Source organism: Pelobates fuscus, chromosome 2 (genome assembly GCF_036172605.1).
Source record: "Pelobates fuscus isolate aPelFus1 chromosome 2, aPelFus1.pri, whole genome shotgun sequence".
NCBI lineage: Eukaryota > Metazoa > Chordata > Amphibia > Anura > Pelobatidae > Pelobates > Pelobates fuscus.
In genome coordinates, this window is record NC_086318.1 from 123,424,353 (window position 1) to 123,446,604 (window position 22,252).

Here is a 22,252-nt window from a genome sequence, read left to right on the forward strand (position 1 = left end):
CATTCACATACATGTGAAATTGTTTTTCAAAGTTTTGAAGTCAAACAGCTTTTCCATTTTTCTAATTTTGCTATGGTGCCGGTATTCTGGCAAGTGTAACTGTCAGCTTTTTGTGTTGCATACATGCTTGTAGGGACTTGATTTGTCTGCACATTCCTTTCAGTCGCTAATAAATGTATCACCCCAGTAAGTTAGAATATCCTTTGATCAACTACATTAGATCTCAAATTGCATTTTTGTTAGAATGTTTTTTTTTTCTTTTTAATTTTAAGGGATACTATAGGCATGAAAATGGCTTTAGTTTAATGAAGCTTTTTTGATGTAGAAATCATGCCCCTGCAGCCTCACTGCACAATTCTCTGCCATGTAGGAGTTGTCACTTTTGTTTCTGTTTATGCAGACCTAGCCACACTTCCCCAGATGAAACTTACACATCTTGCATGAAAAAAATGGTTTCATTTTCAATTTGATGTTAAGTTGCTTTAGATGTTTTTATCTCCTGCCCTGTAAATTCAACTTTAATCACGTACAGGAAGCTCCTGCATGGTCTAGATAGCTATTAAAGCAGAACTTTAGCGCCGTATTTACCCTTTTCCAATGTTTCCTCTTCCTCTTTCGTACTCTCTTTATTTTCCTTTTTTACATTTTTTAAATCCATTTTAACTAAAAACAAAAGATAAAGTAAAGGGCTACTTTGATTTATGTAATTTTCCTATGCCTGACTTTCATAGACACTGGTTGGCGCTTAAGCAAGCTTCATTTCCTTTGTCAACTGATTTCTCCCAGTAATTATTCCATACAGTGGAACCTCGGAACTCAAACTTTATGCGTTCCAGGAGGCTGTTCAAGTTCCAAATTGTTCGAGAACCGAATCAACATTTCCCATAGGAACTAATGTAAATTTGTTTAATCTGTTCCAGACCCCCTAAATTACATGGATGGGGATAGGTAACTGTTCTTATGGCATTACATACCAAAGCATATAAAATGGCTGTATCAGGTTCAAAATATCTAATACCTCTCTTTCATCTGCTTATATCCTTATGTCCATAGTCCCTCTTCCCTTACTCGTGTCCCTTTGTCCTCTGGTATCCTTTTCCTCATATTTTCCTCTTTCTCCTTGCATAATCATTCTGTCCATATCCCTTCACCCTTTACTTGTGTCCCTCTGCCCTCTTGTTTTCCTTTCCCTATATTCCCCTCTATCCTTTTACATAGTACATCTGCCCATATAACCTCATCTCACACTTGTATCCCATGCTTCCCCACACTTGTGTCCCTCTGTGAATGCCGCATGATGTGTTTGGGTACTGAGGATCGTTCGCGCACCAAGACATTTTTTATGCAAAATTTTAGTTTGACTTTCGAATTGTTTGAGAACGGGAACTTTCGAGTTCCGAGATGCCATTGTATTTTGACGATTTCCTCCTTCACTTTTTACTCAATGCTTTACTCTCGCACATGCACAAGAGTAGCGTAGTAGGGTCTGCTTCTGGTAGCTGAAGCGCCAGGAGCAGAAAAGTATGGCTGTCTGCGAGAGACCGGTTCTAGTAAGTAGAACTCAACTTCCCTGACACTGTAGGGGCATGATCTATACACCAAAACAGCTTAAAGGGAAATTGAAGGCTAGGAATATAAAATTGTATTCTTATTGTGACGCCCTCGCAATGAGCTGAAGTGGTCTGGGTGTCCATTTAATTGAGCTAAAGTTGTTTTGATTCCTCTAGTGTCCCTTTAAATTTGAAATTTAAAACAGATTCATTTTTCAGTTGATTTGTACATAAAATTTCGTCCACTGATGTGTAAATGTGTTTTTACAGCAATGAATGCATAAGGATGTTACAGCTGCAAAGTCATTATGCAGTTAATATTTTTAAGTAAGCCAGGAAACCCCCCCCTTTTTATTTTTTCTCACAGAAAACTGTGCTTGAACAGCTGGAAATGCTTGTGGTGATGCTATCATTTCACCGTGTAAGCAGCTGTTTGAGCTAATGAAATGGCATTGGTGCAAATATGGGACATATCTACAATATATGTTGGTTTTGTGTCCGTAAGCCTAAAGATGTGAAGATAAAACCACCCAAATTTTTAAACATCTCCTTTACTTTTTAAAACTGGAATTGCATTGGCAATGTTAATGGATCAGTTTTTGATACAAGGGATTAAAGCGGTAGAAATACATGTTTGTATTCCAAACGCCATAGTTTTCCCTTACCTATGTAGGGGCTCATTTCCCTTGCCAAAGTTTAAAAGGTAAACTAGACTTCCTTTTAATCGTCTGTTGCCATGGTCTAAATGTTGCTGCTCTGTCTACCTGGCTGAGATCATCAGATTGATGTCAGAACACTATGGGGAAGTTACTTTTAAATGATGGTTAGACATTGTGGGAAATGTAGTAAAGACAACTGCAGTGCAAATCTTAAAGGACCACTCTAGGCACCCAGACCACTTCAGCTTAATGAAGTGGTCTGGGTGCCAGGTCCAGCTAGGGTTAACTAATTGTTTTATAAACATAGCAGTTTCAGAGAAACTGCTATGTTTATCAATTAGTTAAGCCTTCCCCCTAATTCTCTAGTGGCTGTCTCACTGACAGCCGCTAGAGGCGCTTGCGTGATTCTCACTGTGAAAATCACAGTGAGAGCACGCAAGCGTCCATAGGAAAGCATTATGAATGCTTTCCTATGTGACCGGCTGAATGCGCGCGCAGCTCTTGCCGCGCGTGCGCATTCAGCCGACGGGGAGGAACGGAGGCGGAGAGAGGAGGAGCGCCCAGCGCTGGAAAAAGGTAAGTTTTTACCCCTTTCCCCTTTCCAGAGCCGGGCGGGAGTGGGTCCCTGAGGGTGGGGGCACCCTCAGGGCACTCTAGTGCCAGGAAAACGAGTATGCTTTCCTGGCACTAGAGTGGTCCTTTAACTTTACTATCATGGACAGGGATACTCAGAAATTTAAGGCATAAATCAATGTTTGACAAATTTGCTTGGAATCTAGCAGCCAGCCAAAAAGGTTAGAAACCAGTTTTTTTAACACGGCTTAATTTTCAGCGACAAAAATGCAATTCTTAAAGGGACACTAGAGTCATCAGAACCACTACAGCTTAAATGGATTATATATTGCCAGGAAAACAAACGCATTTTCCTGGCACTAGAGATTTTCTCTCTGTCAAGGCCCCCTCCAGCGACACTGAAGGGGTTAGTCACTTACCTGGGTCAAGCGCCAATGCACCACAGTGCTTGCTCAGCTCCGCCCACGTTCCTGCCCCGCCAACATCTGCTTTCGGTGGAGACCTAATGTGCATGTGCGGCAATATTCAGTGATTTCCTATAGGGAAAATCTGACGCTGGAAGTCCCCATGCAGAGTGTGAGGACGTCCAGCGTCAGATAACTGGCCAAAAGTCTGTTTCAATTCTGGAAGTCCCTCTAGTGGCTGTACACAGCCACTAGAGGAGGAGTTAACCCTCAAGAGGTAATTATTGCAGTTTATAAAAACTGCAATAATTACCACTGCAGGGTTAAGGGTGATGGAAGTTGGCACCCAGACCACTTCGATGAGTTAAAGTGGTCTGGGTGCCAACAGTGTCCCTTTTAATGTAGTGGTTCTGGTGTCTATATCCTGTCATTGCAGGTAACCCTTCCTGTTCAGAGAAAAGGCAGTGTTTACAGTGCTTCCTAGTGACACCTCTAGTGACAGTCACTCAGGATGCCACTAAAGTACTTCCTGTCTCAGTGCTGCACAGTGGGCAGCACCTACATTCAGCGTCCCCACGCTCTGCATGGAGACGCGGAATGTTCCCCATAGAGATGCATTAATTCAATGCATCTCTATGAGGATATGCTGATTAGAACAAGCGCAATAGCCTTCCAGTGCTTTCCTATGAGGAAGCATTGGCTTGGCTGAGATTAAGATTGATTATCTTGGCTATGGAGGCAGGTCAGCCACAGGAAGACAGGCAGGACATGGAAAACAATGTGAGTTATTATGTTATTTATATAGCGCCAACAAATTCTGCAGCGCTTTACAGTGGGTGGACGAACAAACATGTAGTTGTAACCAGACAAGTTGGACACATTTCACATGTGATCAGATGGGGATAGCAAATTAAACACACACATGCATACACACTCACTGACACACACACTCGATTGTCACGCTCACAATCTCAGAAAGACACATCACACTCTGATACTGACACACATTTTCTTACCCACTCACAAATTATTATTTTTGTCAATGGGTCCTTTAGGAATGCTGGAGTGGATCTTTTCCCTGTGGGGGAGCTCTGCTCCCTAGAGCACTGTTTAGTGATGTCGTGGCCCGAGTGACGTCATATCCCGGCTCCCAGCATCACTACAGGGTGTGCGAGGGAGCAGAGCGAGGAGAGTAGGAATATAACCGCTCCCTCTCTGAGCCATCTCCATGCTCCCTTGCTGGGCTGCCTCTATTGAAAGGATTTTTGAGCCCTGGCATACATGTATAAATATCCATGGAAATTTCACCAGTTTATTCAGAAACACATATTCCTTTTACAGGGATACTGCGTGTAACAACTCGTGCTCAGGATTTCCCCTGTCTTTGTTACCCTGCAAAATTGCTCATAACCACTGTGGTTTTGCAAAAAGAACTGCCGCTTATAAACTTACCCCTTCAGTTCTTGTAGTCAGAGAAAGAAACTATACTTCCTTCTCTACCTGTACAAATACTTGTATGGTGTGTTCACACTGGGCAGGCTAAGGCTTTGTAAAAGGGTGAACGTGCAATGGTAAGATCGAGCAATCAATTTACATGACTTCTATCAATTAATTGAGAAATATTCAACATCTGTATTTTAACAGAGGTTACAGAAACCAAAATTGCCATACAGATCTAAATGGTTTTAAAGAAGACACTTTCTAGCATGTGAACACATTTTTTTTTTTTTATAAACACCAATAATATTTGTGTTTTTCTTACAAATACAGCATGACATTTTTGCTGTGTTGTGTAAACTTGATTTATGATACAGCAGTAAAAATACATTGTGCCCAGCTACATCTACCGCAATACCTGTATGTATACCTTAGTCAGGCTTTTGTAAAATTTCAAGGCCAAAGTACAGATCTGACCGCTTGTATGTATTTTGTGCTTTACAATGGTGCCATTTTTTTTGTAAATTAGTGTTTTATTGCAATCCAGGGGCACATGTAGCAAGCATTTCAATGGGACATGCAAAACCTCTGGAAACACTCGCTAGTATCTCACATTCTGTATTTTGATCTTTAATATGGGTTTACTTTTGCATCTTTTTAACATCCACTAACCTTAAGTTCTTCAAATTTATCCCATAAAAGTCCTACAGCCCTAAGTGCATTAGCCCTACACTTATCCAAAGCAGATGGATTTGCCCGCTGTACACAATAGATTACCTATCCATCTCTGCTGCTGAATTATGTGATGAGAGAGTAGCACAATATGATTTGTTTTGTGAATTTCTCGCTTGCTAAAACACAGTGATCAGCATAGGGATCATTGCAGAAAACAGCTCCTATTATGCTCTGTAATGTTTGGAACATGCCAGGATTAAAATCCACATGATCACGTTGGCTAAAGAGAGGGCTTTCTCAGGGTGCTTTTGTCAAACTACTCCAAATGGCTTAACCCCCCCAAAAAAGAGGGACAGTGTCGATAGACTGCTGGCAGCATAACCACTAACCTGAGCTATGGTAGTTATATTGTTACACCTCTCCTTTTACAGGGACACTATAGTCACCAGAACAACTACAGCTTTGTGTAGTTGCTCTGGTGACTATAATCGTTGCCTTCAGGCATTTTCATGCAAACACTGCCTTTTCAGAGACAATGCCGTGTTTACATTGCCTCCTAGGGACACCTCCTGTGGCCACCACTCAGATGGCTGCTGGAGGTGCTTCCTGAGGCAGTGCTGCCGTTCAGCCCCTCCACGCTCTGCATGGAGACGCTGAATTTTCCTCAAAGAGATGCATTGATTCAATGCATTTCTTTGAGAAGGTGTTGATTGGCCAAAACGTCGTTTGGCTCTGCCTTCTTGCTGATTTTCAGCCAATCCAATGCTTTCCTTAAATTGGCTAAAAATCGTACATTATGAGGATGTCAGCAAGAAGGCGGAGTGGGGGCAATCTTAACACTATAGGGTCAGGAATACATGTTTGGGTGTTCCTGACCGTATAGTGTTCCTTTACATTAAAGGGCTAGTGTTTTGATTTGTTTATGGTATTGGCATTGACTCATGCCAAGATACAACTTATAACATTCTGATGCTTCCCATGATCAGTCACGGGGCATTTTTTTACACAATCAATATTAGAAAGTTATACAGTTGTTGATATACAAAAATTGATTGCCCTTTGCATCTTTGCAAGTTAATGTTTTATATGCTGTACTCTGAAGTCTTACATTAGTCTCAGCTGAGGCTAGTGAAGGCATAACTCAGTTTTCCTTTCACCATAAGACGTACACACTGTGGAGTTTATCCACAGAATTGTAGTGAATTGATAACATTGCAAAAATTACTTATGCTGTACTGCTGAGAATTTTTCCAAATCAGCTATTTTAGCTTACATTTTGAAAAATTGGTTATAATTTACTGGGGTATTTTATAAATGTATCATAATATAATAAAAGTATAATTATGACATATAAGCCAAAAATATAAGCCAAAATATAAGCTTGTATGCATTTGTTACGGTTGCTCCCAGGCTAGCTGGAAGCTGGACCGCTTGGATAATCTGGATCCCAGTGTAGAGAGTGAGAAGAGCCGCTGCAGCTAGTAGTCCATACGAATCCTGCAAATGTAGAACAATCCCACTAGCTATTATACAGCTAGGATACTCTTTCCCCCACAAAACGAGTCGAGGCTGCGATTTCAAGGTCAAACAAGAACTGGCTTTAATGGCACACAGGGATCGGTATTTATGCAAAATCTCAGGTCCAGGGACAGCCCACCCTGGGCCTGATGGGATACAGGAATGTTACAAGAGCTCAACCAATCATAATACAATGCATCGTTTGAATTTGTTACCGCCCAGCTTGGAGATAATTAATCCACCGGCTTTGACAATACAATTATCTCCAAGCGCCTAAAATACCACGTTTTTATTACACACAAAAAACAGGTTAAAAATATATAATTAGTTTCACATTATTAGTTGAAATTCATGACTTCTACCATTCATTCTATAGCCCTGGTCTAGATGTAAAAGTTCACCGAAGAACCCACGAACCATATGCTCAGTTTATTCGTTATAAAGTCCGTTCGCATATTTGGTTCCTGAGCCTGAGATGGCGGCCATGTTTTTGCATGTTTCAATAGGCAGCGGGACCTCGGCATCAAACTCGTGGAACGGGTACCGGCCAGAGTGGTGCACGAATCCCCGCTCTCTGGCTGGATGTTTCAGCTGTTCGGGAGCCGACCGTAGACAGCCGTGAAGGGGCCCTAGACGCCAGGCTGTAGGTGGTCCCCGTAGGTGCTCCCCGTTCGTGACCCTTTCAGTAGTTAGATGATCGGGAGATAAGGCACAAACGGGAATGTACTGTGGCCGTCAATTAACCTGCGGTAAACCGCAACGCTCTGGGCGATCAAGTGGTAACACACTCCTCCAGTATGGTGGTCGGCCGTTCGGCAGTAGGAAAGGTGACCGGGGTCAAGTGGCGGCACACGCCAGGGACCGGGTGGTCTGCTTTTCGTTTCACGAATTGGTGCACGTAATCCTTTTGTGAGTACAGTATATAATGTAAAGTACCAAAGCCTCATATAATAAAGAATATCACAATGTTGGTCTGGAACGGTTTTGTAACAGCATTGAAGAGAATATTCCAAGCACCATAACCACTACATACTTCTGTAGTGGTCATTGGGCCACAAGTGTCCTATGTAGTTTCAGCCATAGTTGTGGACCTGAGAGCACTGCAGAGTGCAACCCAGGCTAAGATGGCTAACCGTTCGCAAACATTCTGGTGACTAACCCAGGGTAGGCGTCTGGGCACTCTTGGCACTTTAGCCATTACAGTGGGCATGAATTTAATTTATGTTTTCAATTCTGTATTTTTAGCTGTAATAATACAGCAGACGTGTTTTTACATGCAACAACATAAAAAAAAAAAAAACGCAAACTGGGCAACAGGAGCCCCAACGTTTAACATGTCAAAAAACAATTTAAATTACTAAGGAAGGTTGCCAACCTTTGGTAAGTCAATCGGAGATAGGCAGTGCAAGCACCTCATGGTTCTCATTACAGTTTAAAACTTAGCAACAAAATGCCTCCCCATTAGAAGGAGGGAAAGGATGGAGAAAAGAAGATTAAAAACACAACAAACATTCACACCTTCTTATAGTTGTGTCCTATGGGGACAATATTTTATTGAAAGAAGTCACAAAGCTGGATAAGGGCCGTGAGCTTATCCACCAGAATGTTATCCACGACCCCAGCTATGGCCTCAGGCAGTAAAGGGGAAAAATTAGAAATTTACAAAATAATTGAATTACTGTTTATTCTTCATTAAATATATTTTTCCCAAACAACTACTGTAAATTGGTTTTATTCATAGCAAGAGCTTCCTTTAAAGCAACACTATAGAGTTAGATATAAAAGCTTGTATTATTAATGCTATAGTGCCCCTGTAACTAGTTATATATATATATATATATATATATATATATATATATATATATATGTGCCCACCCCCCCCTTTATTTCCTCAGTAATATTTATAAAATTACGTTTTTACTCTCCTTTTTCCAGCGCCAAGGCTCTCTTGATGCTGCTCAGCTTTCCACCTTGCCGCCAAACGTCATCGAGGCGGCATAGCTTCCTTCGGTGATTGTCCAATCCAGTGCTTCTTGTAGAGGGACCTGATGGGCATGCACAATATTCAATACTTCTCATAGGAAATCATTACTTCAGATGCTTTCCTGTGAGCTTACGTGATTGAGCTTTACTTGGTACATGCAGCAGAAGCATCTCTGGTGGTTGTCCGTAAACATCCACTAGATCGTGTTTAACCATTGATGAACCATTGATGAACATTGCCCTTTATGCAAAACGTCACTATTTTACCTTGAAGAGTAAAAGGACACTAGAGCTACCATAACAGCTACAGCTTAATGTAGTTGTTTTTGTGCCCTCTCATGGCCATTGGAGGTAACTAAAACCCTCTATTTGTTTAAAAATACATAGGGATGTGGAAAGAGCGCAGGTAAAATTTTTCCTTTGGTTTTTACTATATGTATTTGGGCTGATGTGTACTATGGTCGTTGCTGCCGCACAGGATTAATGGTTACAACTACATGTCTGTTTGACCACCCATTGTAAAGCGCTGCAGAATTTGATGGCGCTATATAAATAACATAATAATAATAATAATGGGAGTTTGAGCGCAGGACTTGTTTCTTTGTATTTGTATTCACTTTTGTATCACACAGCTAGGTTGCAGTGCTGCTGCCCATCCCATGTGTTCCCTATTAAGGGTTAATAAGCATGTAGGGATGTATATAAAAAATACCCCTTTCTGTCTCATTAGAGATATATTTGCCAGAAGCTCATGGAAGCAAGGTGAATGTTTAGAGTTAGGACCCACCTAAGAGGTCTGCCTTGACGTGGCAGGTGGGCATACCCTCTCATGGCCATTGGAGGTAACTTAAAACCTCCATTTGTTGAAAAATACATAGGGATGTGGAAAGAGCGCAGGTAACTTTTTTTTTTTCTTTGGTTCTGGTGTCTACTGCCTGCCTCTGCATGCATTTTAATGTAAACACTGCCTTTTTAGAGAAAAGGCAGTGTTCACATTGATGCCTAGAGCAAGTTCTAGTGGCAGTCATTCAGACGGCCACTAGAGACGCTTCCTGGGTCAGTGCTGTATGCTCTTCATGGAGGCGTTGAATGTTCCTAGTAGAGATGCATTGATTCATAGCATCTCTATGAAGAGATGCTGATTGGCACAGCATGGCGTTTTGCTTCATGTGCGCATGAGCCTCACAATGCTTTCCTATGTGAAAACCTAGTAATGGTGATTTTGTTAATTCTGATGATCTCCGTCAAGGGGGTGGAGTCCACACTAAATAAAAATACGTTGTTAGCCATGTGATTTTAACACTAAAGGTAGGGTCAGCTACTGGCCCTAGTGTTCCTTTAAACATACAGGACCACTGCACGCAGACCACTTCATAGAGGTGGAAATTAATAGAGTTGAGATAAAAAGATCTGTTTTGATCAGTGTTTCCATGGCACCGCTCATTTTCCAACTGAATGCCCTCTGCCATGTCTATATTCATTTCTCTCTTTATAATGTGGTATGGCATTATTTAAAAATCTAATTAGTCTCATTTTAAATTTGAGTAACCTTGTTTAACCTTATGTAACATAATCTAATTTTATTTACTTGTTTACGTGTTCTGTTTCTCTTCTGTTTCGTATCCTTTTTCAAAATATATTCCTCTTGCGTTTTCTCATTCAGTTCATAATACACAACCTCCGAGGTCCTTTGACTTTGTGTTCTGCATCCTATATTTGTTACAGTATGTATATGCAGGCATTCTCCTGAAAATACCCTGTAATGTTGCACATCGAATGAAATTAGGTTTTTTTTTTTTCTCACACAGATTTGTATTTTTATTTGTCAATCTCCTTCAGTTCATTTGCCTGTTATAATTTTTTCTCTATTCGATGAAGTCCCCCTTGTTAGATGTAGGTTTTTCACCCCCAGCCTCCAATAAATAAATACATTGAGCATTTCATAAATATTAAATAATTGGAATTGTTCTGTGTTGGAATTGCATTGGGGGGAAAAAAGATAAAAAATTGGTCAAAATATGTCATAAGACAAAGTAGAAACTACTTTGTCTAATGCACTTTTCTTCCACTTGACGAAGGGCAGAGCTATGGCTATCAAGTTTTGTCTCTGCCCCCAGCCGTCACGAGCTGGATCCTCCGTAGATATCAGTTTTGTACTCTTGCGCAGGCACGAAACTACAGCACTGACTTGTACTCCTGGTACCAGCAACACCAGGGGCACAGCCTCAGATAAATATTTCTCACCACCGTTGCAACCATGGGCCATCACACACCAAGTGGCGATGTTACCATTGGGGAAGGTCTAAGCAAAATATGCACTAGCAGCTGACAGCCACTTTAATGATTTATGGAAAGTATTTGCATAATCTCAGTGAGATCAGTGTTTACAGAGCTAAAACTGTTTATCTAGATTCACTTATGATTTCATATGGTCTGACTATCCAAAGTTCCTTTACCTTTCATTCCCAGCTGGGGAAAGCAGGATACACAATATAACACTTACCTGTCAACAATTGCAATCATCCTTCACCAAAACCAACACTATAGATATTAAAAGTGGCTCGACCACCTCAAACGTACCTCTTGTTTTCCTCTTTCAAAATCTGTTTTTCATTTCTGATCTATTTTGCTTTAAAACATAAGACAATGTAAGGAACTGCTTTTCCTCGTGTATTTGTCCTACACTTGACAATCTGGTCAAAGGGTGGAGATTAAGGCATACATTTGACACTATTACAAACATATTTTTTCCTTTTTCATGGAGGTGTAAAAGAAAGTTACTAGGAAGATACATGTTAGTTGCTAGCTTCATGTTTTCATAAGACTAAAATTGTTAGCTCAGGGGTGTCAAATTCAGTTGTTATGGAGGGTGGAATTGTACATAGAAGTAGGAGTGGCCAATGGTATATGTCTCACACACACTTGGGTCTATGTCTCCAGTGAATACAATGTGTGTGTTTATATTAGTGTTCTTGTGTGTGAGCAATGCAGGTTTAGTTTTTTCCCCCCCTCCCCTGTTCCTTGTTGTCCTTCACAATTACATATCACCAGCACCCTCATTATCTCTCTTCAGCAACCCTTAATTATCTTTTCCCAGCAGTCCCTATAATATCTCACACTGCCCCCCTTATCTCTCCCAGTTATGTCTCCCCAGCTTCAAAGCTATCTCTATTAAAGGGATGCTGTATTCTGATTGAATTGGTTATCGTGCTTGTAGTCACACGTCAGTTGTCAATCTGTTCGCAAATGGTTTGTCTATGCTGGTAGGGCATTTCCACTAGACCATGCTGTAGTGGTTATGGTGCTTAGTGTTCCTTCAAACCTCTCATCTCTGGCAGGTTTCTGTGTATAAGGAGGCAGGAAAACAACGTAAACTGACATGACTCATATTCTAACAGTCTTGATATATATTAAACGCCTGCATTCCTTTTGTTCTAGTAGGTCCTAGTTGTACTTTGTTAATGTTTGCCTTGTACTTACAAATTGGGTAGTGCTGTGGGATCTTCCTCTTTATAAATAAATTCTAACTATGTGTGGTTGAGATTGGTTATATCTGAAAATAGTATAGGGGGAAGGGAGTGCAGCTAGGGATAACGTGATATCACATGGCCCAGTTCTACCTGAGATTAGTGGGAGGTACGGCCCCAGGCATCAGCTGCCTATCATGTGTGTAACGCCCACTAATCTCAGGCAGACTGGGATGTTTATTCCTCGGTTCTGCCTAAGATTAGGCACTCCATACTGCATGGAGGTGATCCATGAATTATACTTTACTAAATATGAGAAATAAATAGATGGCGATATTGCTAGATGTGTATACATATATAGACAAACTTTCTAAGCCGTAGTGAGTAGAAATTTACCCCTGGAAAGTGTGCCATGGATCCTCTAGACTTACAATAGTGAGTAACTTTTAAGGCCTGGCTAGTAGCATAGGACATAAAATTTTAAAGGAACACTGTAGTGTCAGGCATTCAAACATGTATTCATAACCCTATGTTAACAGCTACCGGGCTCCCATCAGATCTATTTGAAAAGGTTTTAAACCTACCTTTTTTCCCTCACCTTGCCGGTCTCGCCGGTCTCGCCGGTCTCACCACTGCTAGCCCCGCTTCCATGGCTGAGATAATCAGCCTTGCTTATCTCAGGTAATCTAAAGCTTTGCTATAGGGGAAAGCATTGAAAGGCTGTTGCGCATGCACAACAAACCGCTGCGCCAATCATCATCTTTTCATAGAGATGTATTGAAGATGCAGTGAATCAATGCATCTCTATGAGGAATGTTCAGCTTCTCTGAAAAGCCAATGTTTACATTGTAAAACTACTTTATATGCTGATTTTCTCAACCCTCCTTGGTGGCATAATTTTTTTTGTATATTTCTCATACTTTTGCGCCATATCTTAGCTGTTCCTGTGTATATAAATATATATAATATATAAAGGCCGCTTGGCACTCACCTTTATACGCAACAAATAATAATTATACTCTGGTGCAAACCACGTAATATAGATATAAAAAGAAAAATGAAGGTGCACTCAAGGGAATTTTCAAATAGTAGATATTTACTTAGATGTCTTCTTTACATAACAAACAGTCCCGATCGACGTTTCGACCCTCATGGGGTCTTTCTCAAGATCATAGTGTAGGTGATAGTAATATATAAGAAAATAATTAAGTGACTTACCAATCCGTGATCCGTGTTGTGATCCTTCGTGTACCCGAACCCGGAAGTGCTCATGCGGGACACGTGACTACCCCAGTGCGTGGTGACAAAGCGCCCCGGTCTCCATGGAGATGGGACGCTATAAACATGTAATACCAAAGCGCTAAGATACAGTTGGTCAAATTACTACGATTGTAAAAAGTGCCAACTTCAGGTGTAAATAGAGTGAAGTGATAGGAAATAATTAAAGTGTAACTAAGTCCATGGAGGACCATACGAGAATTAATATACAGTGCATAGCTAAGAGGGTGTGGGTGAGAAGTAAACGAGATGTCTCTGTGAACTAAGCTAAGGGAGACCTGATATTTACATATGGGAAAAGCTAGAATTGAAGAATGTTTTATTGTGCACAGATGCCTTATCTACAAGGTCTAAGAGACACTCCGGACCCTTAACCCCTTAAGGACACATGACATGTGTGACATGTCATGATTCCTTTTTATTCCAGAAGTTTGGTCCTTAGGGGGTTAAACCTCTTTAGCTTCCTGAAATGCTTTGTGTGAAGTGTCCTTTTTTTTAAAAAAAATAGTTCAGATTTCCATAGAAAGTGAAGTAAAATGTTATAAATTACCGTAACCTGGATACAACCCCTGGCTGTCAATCAAACACCAGATCATGTTACTTCCTCTCATTGAGTTGCTTTGAGAAGTCTTTGATCGGACAGCCACAGAAAGTTAGGAAGGGGTTAAAAGAGGAGGGTTTGCTAAGACAGCAGGCAAAAGAACTTCAGCTTTAGAAATATGTTTTTAAATAGGTTTTCATTTGGGGTATATCTACTAAACAGTAAGTTTTTAAAATGCATTTTATTTTTTTAATTTAGGCAGTGGCATGCCTCTTAAATGACTGTATATAGATTTACTTTTATAGTTTACTTTTTTTTCTCATGTCTCTAAAGAAATCTATACTAAGATTTTTTTTTTCTTGCTGTATTTTAGGAAGTTGGTGAGCCAACCAAAGATGAAAAGGCTATTGCAAAGTACCTGCGCTTCAACTGCCCTTCAAAGTCAACTAATATGATGGGTCACAGAGTCGATTACTTCATCGGTAAAAATTGTCCCACACTTTGCAATCTCCAATATTTTCTATTTGATTATATATATTCTATCAGGGCTCAGAATTATCACTCGACCACTAGCCATTGCCAAGTTGAAATTCAAACCTTATGGACATGCCTTTGGACCCTCCCTGTTAATGATATTCATCAGAGCTGTTTGAATACTGTTTTTTTGTCACAGAAGCTGCACTGCAGTTACTGATAATTTGTACTTAGAACATTAAATATTTAATAATGGTCATCCTGAAATGACGAGAATTTTATGCAAAATACACAAATATTTGAAATTGCTACATGTTTTAAAAATACATTTATAATCACCTATCTTAATAATAGTATGGAAATTTTGTCACACCAAATGGCCTTGTGTGTACAAGTACAAGATTTTTTTTTCCGTTTTAAAATGGGAGATGGCTATGCCACTGGCTGCATTTAAAGGAACACTATAAGCACACAAACCACTTAATCTCTTTGAAGGGGTCTGGGTGCAGTGTCCCTGTCCCTTAGCCCTGCAATATAAAACAGGTTTAAGACTGACTTTTGTGGCTGCCTCCCAGACAACCAATAGAGGTGCTTCTTGGCCTTTAATGCAGTTTATCTCCCTGATAAGATGCTAAACTTCCTCATGCTTTGCTTGAGGATGTCCAGCGTCTTCAAATTGATTTAAAGCTTTCCTATTGGGAAGGCATGATGCACGCGCGGCGCTTGCTGCACATTAGATTCTCGCCATTGTCGACATGGAAGGAGACAGAGCCAGCTGAGAGGGACCCCATCGCTGGGAAGAGGTGAGTGTTTAAACGTTTTTTTAACACGTTGCCCCAGGACCAAAACGTTTAGTTACAGTGGTTGTGGTGCTTAGTATCTCTTTAAAAAAAAAAAAAAAAAAAAAGTCCTACAACATTTATTCATCAGGTTAATTAATTTTGCTCATCTAGATAATAATGAGATTGAAACTACAGTAAGACACATGCATAGTTTTTCATTTTTAAAAATTACATTCACCTCTAACTGACATATATAATTTCTTTTTTGGGGGGTTATTCATCTCTGCTACAGAGATGAAAATAGAATTGAAGAGTTTACTAGGCATCTGCTTTCCTCTCCCTTACTCCCCATATAGAATTGAAGAGTTTACTAGGCATCTGCTTTCCTCTCCCTTACTTCCCATATAATAAAGAATGTAATATTGTAATGTAAGACACATATTAGAATATTTGTCTCTTGATTAGTATGTATTAATGTTCACATTATTTATTCTAAAAGGTCTATACAAAGGGTGCCCTAAAAGGCAGATCCCCAGGTGCTGTAGAACTACCAACTCCATGATGCTTTGCATGCCTCTAGAATGACAAAGCATATTGGAAGCTGTAGAATTTCTTAAAGGGACACTCCAGATCCCTAAAGCACTTCAGTCTGCTGACGTTCTTTATGTGTGATGAGTGTGTCCTCTTTTTTTTCTTTTTTTATAAAAAGTTCAGATTTCTATAGAAGTAGGCGGTTTAATAAATTAGCCTTGTTACACCCCATGGTTGGCAATCAGGCAACTAGTCCTGTTACTTAACTGTTGTTTAGCTCAGTGGAGCTAAGCACAAGAGGCAGGCAATTACTCATAGCACCTGCCTTGCAAAGACTTCCCATTGAGCTCTATTGGGAAGTCTGTGATTGGACAGCCTTTGTAAGTTTGGGCTGCTGCGTTTTCAAACTGGTTTTAGATATACCCACCATGAAAAGAAAATTAATTTAAATGCATATTTCATTTTTGGGTATATCTACTGAATAGGGATTTTTTTTTTTGTAAATCAAACTAGCCACCTACCTTTTCACCAGCAGGCTCCCTCTATGCTGATGACCTCTCCTCCCCCTCCGTCATCAGCTCCTGAGTGTAGCCAAACGCGGGCAGGGCCGCGCGCACATTCAAACCACCCATAGGAAAGCATTTCTCAATGCTTTTCTATGGACGTTCTGCGTGCTCAATGCGATTCTCGCATGGAGCGTCGCAGAAGTTCCTCTAGCGGCTGTCAGGAACACAGTCACTAGAGGCTGGATTAACCCTGCAATGTAAACATAGCAGTTTCTCTGAAACTATTTTTACAGCTGCAGGGTTAAAACGTGGGGGACCTGGCACCCAGACCACTTCATTGAGCTGAAGTGGTCTGGGTGACTATAGTGGTCCTTTAACTTAGTAACATGTTTTAAGCTCTAAAATAAAGATTTTATTTTAAAATCTTTATATTTATTTAATACCACTGTTTATTGACATCCATGGTACTCCAACTGTGTCGGCATTTAATCTGTCTTACATAAAGGCACAACATTTTTCAGGATTGTAGGAATTTCTGTAGCTTCATTTAGCATAAGCAGAGTTCCAGAGGTTCATCTAGGAAACCACTGAACCCATTGAGCACCCAAGTTCAAACTTTCCATACGGACCATTAACGCTCTTGATCGCAGAAGCAGGACTTGCTCTATGTACATCTTTAGATAGTAACTGTATTGATGCTTGTTTCAGGGTCATAACAATTAAAGTCACTAAACACATTCTCCTCTATTCTCTTTTTTTAAGCTTCCAAAGCGGTAGACTGTCTTCTTGACTCGAAATGGGCAAAGGCAAAGAAAGGAGAAGAAGCCTTATTCACTAACAGAGAGTCTGTGGTTGAATTTTGCAACAGGTACGTGTGCTAAGAAATGCAAGAGACTACTGAATTACTTTTGTTTCTGTTACCATACAGTGGCATATGGACGTTCAGTAAATGTTTGTTTATACTATTTTGCTCCTCTTTTGGATTTCAAAACACAACTACCATTCAACTGGTACTATCCATCTATATGTACATAGTGGATGTGCCAGCATCATTGTGCATGCAGTGTGTGTGGTTGAAGGAAATTTGGATAAATAAGCATTTATATAAGTTTATCATCCTAGAGTTACTAAAGCAGCTTTAAAATGTACTTGATTGTACAAGTTACAGGCTGAGATGCCTCATGTGGAGAATTGTGATGGTCCGCTCCATGTGCCATCATTCATGGGCTGCGTAGACTTCACCTAAATACAGCAACAACAAAGTTAAGATTAAAAAGTTAAAAAGAAAAAAAGTGGTTAAAAGAAAATCATGATTTTTGATTTTCTTTAAAAAAAATGTAACTAATGGAAGATTGGACACACAGCATAAAATTAATTTGACTTTTTCATTGTTTTCTTTACGTCTGCAGTTATAGGGACACTATGGGCAACTGAACCACTGCAGCTTAATGTAGTTGTTCTGTGGCAAATAGCCTGTCCCTGCAGGTTGAGTGGTGTAAATGCTGACTTTTCTTAGAAAAGGCTGTGTTGACATTGCTTCCTATCGCCACTTCTAGTGGTTGTCACTCAGACATATTCAGTGTCTCCATGCTCTACATTCCTCATAGAGATGCGTTGATTGCACATACCTCTGTGAGGAAATGCTGGTTGGCAAGGTGCATTGGCTGAGATCATGGGGACTGACATGACTTGTGAAATAAAGCTAGTTAATTGCTGCTGCTTTTCTTTCTTTAGCTTGTGGGGGCAGTCATTGTTTCCTAGGGCCCTCTAGCATTAGGAATACAAGTTAGTTTGTTTTCTTCTTATTTCAAAAATCTAATCCCACACACGCTGGTGAAATCTGAGATGATAAGGGAAAGGCAGGTATACTTAATTTAAGCTCTTGCTACTCAATTCTGCTGTCTTCACCTCATGGCGTTTGATGTTACCAGGAACGGTGTCATCTGACTACAAGATACAACATAGACCTACTTTGATGTTTGCATTGAAATGCCAAACCAGCCATCTACTGCACAACAGTAACATGGTTTGCTCCCATGTGACAGCTGATGAGAAATGGCAAGCAACAGTAAGCAGAAGCTGATTAAAGCATCACTTTGTAGCATAACACACTGTAGTCACTTATTTGACTTATAACATGTTTTGGTTTAGTCAAATTCCAACACACTACAGATGAGGTTTTTTCACAAGATTATATCTTTATTTAAAAAATAAATCAGAGGTGTTGGTACAGATTTTCTGAATGCACACAGCAACATAAAGATAGTGGCTGACAGACCAGTCATTATGTGTTTTCAAGCAAACAGGCATTCTTGCATGTGTAGACTCCATATAAACATCTACTCATAAAATTATGCTTCTTCAGAAATGGATATGCAGATAATTTCTAGTAATTCAATCAGTTTTTTCATGCAAGGAAGGGGGTTTACTATACCTACGGTATCATGTTTTTAATTTGTGGAAATATATTATAACTAAATGACTTTGTACATAAGACTATTTACAAAATAATAAAAAAAGGTTATTATTTAACTTTATCAAATTGAAATCGACATGGCAACATTTAGACTAAAATAGCCAAATTCTAACTATAGTTCAAATTAGAGAATTTCTCCAAATCTGCTTAGTTTGCATGTATTTTTTTCCATGCACATATACAATCTAAAAAATATAAACAGAACAGAACGCAATTCGCGTAATATTGTAAAATCACCAAAAGGGGGGTGGGATAATTATTGCACTCACAAAGATAAAATTGATGATAGGCACATAAATAAGCTGTGGCGTGAATAGACCACCTTGTTTTTTCTTTTCCTCACATAAAGATAAAAGACCAAATCAGGCACATCAAAATCTCACTCTGGAACCAGGACCTTGGTGGGGTTCTTTGAGAGATAATTGTGCAGCAGCAATTTGGATAGATAATAAACAATAATAATAGTACAAAAGTAACAAAACACTATGTGTCTCTTAGCCCTATGCGTTTCATCCAATGCAGGACTTCCTCAGGCTATTCTGTAGTTTGAGTGAAGGTCTCCACATTTCTCCGGTTTAAAAGCCTGTTTTCGCGCTTTCCCAAAGTGCCATAAGCCAATCGGGAACGGTGCCTTTTGTATGGACGCAGCTGTACTTCCTGATTGCGTATCAAGCCTCGATTTGGCTTAATGAGTCGAATGATGTAATTTCCAAGGTTTCAGGGAGAACTGGATGCATTCCAACTCTCATTTCCGCATTCTCCGTCCAAGAGCACTTTCATGCCTCCATGTATTGAGATATGTCTTTGAACCTAACAGCACTGTTAGCAGCTGTTATGGTGATTTGTGCATTTTTCTGGTTTTGATTTTTCCTCCGGTGCTGAAAGTTTGCATCATGGATTTTTTTTTTTTGCTTTGAGTAGTCTCTCATTTTACCACAAAAAAAATATTCTTGTTTAGCCAAAAGTGTAAGAGGCAGTCCATCACCATGATAGAATAGGTTTTCTATTGGACACTTTTTGTGGGCAAGCAATCACATGATTTCTTGTATTTTCCTTTTCTCATTTAAATCTCATACTGTGATGTAAATATACTTAAAGGAACACAACCGGGTCAGGGATACAAACGTGCATTCCTGACCCTATAGTGTTAAAAATATTATTTAGGTGGCGGGCGTCCAGTCTGTAACTGTAAAGTTATAATGGCAGTGCTTTAGATAACATAATGCTCAGTCAGCTGTTGGCTGATGGAGCATCATGTGAAACGTGTGTGTGTGTGTAAACTGATTAATTTATTGTTTCATTTTTTTCTTAAGGCTCCTGAAAAAACAATTCTTCCACCGTGCATTAAAAGTGATGAAAATGAAGCCTGAAAAAGAAATCAAGAAGGAAAAGGAGAAAGGAAAGACAGACAGTGGAAAGGAAGAGGACAAAAAGAGCAAAAAAGAAGTTGTGAAGGAAGAAAAGGTCAAGAAAGAGAAAGAGAAGAAAAAAGAAGCTGAAAAAGAGGAAGTTAAAAAGGTAAAAAGAAAATATTGGAGCATAATAAATGGATTTGCAATTGAAGAAAGAATTAATGAACTAAAAAAAAAAAAGACTTTATTATGGTAGATATACACTCAGTAACATCATTTTTAAATTAGCGGTTTATACAAAAACATCTTTTAAAACCTACACTTTGTTTGTCTGCAGCCTTTGCAAGCCCACCCAGGGCCTGCTGCAGCTGTCCAATAATTGACTTCCCAATGAGAAGTGTTTGGATGTAAGGTGCTCTGAGCAACTGCTACCTCTTCTGTTTAGCTTCACTGAGCTGACTAAACCAGAAAGTAACAGGACCTTGTCTGACTAAACAGCCAGGGTTGTGTAACAAGCTTAAATTATAACAGTGCAAATTTATATTGAAATCTACAGTTTTTGTAAAATATGAAAGAGGACACACACTTCACACATGAAACATTTCAGCAAGCTGAAGTACTTTTGGGGTCTGGAGTGTTCCTTTAAAGGGACACTGTAAGCACCAAAACAACTTTAGGTTAATGGCGGAGTATAGATCATGTCCCTGCAGTGTAATGGCTTAATTCTCTGCCAATAATCATTTTGTTTATGCAGCTCTAATCACACCTCCTAAGCATGTGACCTACACAGTCTCCCTACACATTTTCTGTAAAGAGAGATCAAATGTTTAAATTGCTTTTATTGCACAGTCGGTTTATTTAAAATTTCTTATCTCATATTAATAGCATGCAGGAGCCTCCTATGTGTAGTATTAAAGTTAAAGAAATAAAAACTTCTAAAGTAGACACACTGTGCTGTCAAATCTTATTGAAAATAAAATTATTTTTCATGTACGCTGTGTGATTCAGGGCTGCCTTTTATTCCTAAGTCGCAGAGAATTGAGAATTAAAACTGCGGAGACATGATCAATACACTAAAACGGCTTCATTAACCCCTTAAGAACCAAACTTCTGGGGTTAAACTGAAGTTGTTTTGGTGCTGAGTGTATCCGTAGAGGTGTTTTTTTATAAAGCAGCTTTTTAAGGGCTCACTTTATGCACCATAACCAATTCAGCTTATTGTTATGCTTTTTGGACAATGACACTGTCCATGCATCTCACCTTTTGATATCTAGTTTAGGATAAGAATACATTATTTTTTTTTATGATATCCACCCATTAGATAATCATCATAAACTTTCAATATCATTACAATTTGAGACTATGGCGTCATCCAAAACTTGGATGGACCTTCATTGCTTTCTGGCACTGTGCTTTGGAGGATATGTCTGCAAGTAATACTGTAATTTTCTATTCAGTTAGGGCAGGAGTTGATTGATAGCTAGTCTTTTTGGAATGTCTTAACTTGCATGAGTGAATACTGCGGGTTGTCGGTATAACAATCCTAGTGCTTCTCTATGAGAAACTTTGTGTTCATCCATCATGCATATAGCACCACCTGCATAATCTGTCTGCATAGCCTATCTAATAAAAGAGTAAAGTCATTATCACAGGTGACCTTTAAATCACTTAATAGCAGAAGCCATCCCCTCTTGAAAAGATTGAATAAATCAGTGCCTCACCTTGTGCACCGCAGTAAATGAAAGTAAAATCTGCCGTAAGTACATCATTGCATCTGAAGCCACTTTGTACGTGGCATGTATGTTAGTCATATACCTTTTACCAGTGAAATTCCCACTTTGTATTCTGAGAAAAAGAACGTGTTCTGAAGCACAAAATAGCTGTGGTCCTGTAAATCTGTAACCAACTATTACACTTTGTACTTTGCGATTATCATTCCCTTTCTAACGAGTGGGTTGCAATGCTTTTTATTCACCCATGATTGTTTTGGCTTTTCTGTAGTGTAAGCAAAATATTGCTATTATATCATGCTTATTTTGGGGGCCC

General features: G+C 39.6%; 1 protein-coding gene across 1 annotated transcript in view; it reads left to right on the forward strand.

The window, feature by feature from the left end:
* Window positions 1-22,252, forward strand: part of SEC62 (SEC62 homolog, preprotein translocation factor) — a 34,602-nt gene that overhangs the window by 4,637 nt on the left and 7,713 nt on the right. The window contains exons 2-4 of the mRNA XM_063442650.1: window positions 14,459-14,567; window positions 17,141-17,246; window positions 20,168-20,372. Coding sequence (XP_063298720.1) covers window positions 14,459-14,567; window positions 17,141-17,246; window positions 20,168-20,372 — 420 coding nt within the window. The remainder of the gene's footprint in view (window positions 1-14,458; window positions 14,568-17,140; window positions 17,247-20,167; window positions 20,373-22,252) is intronic.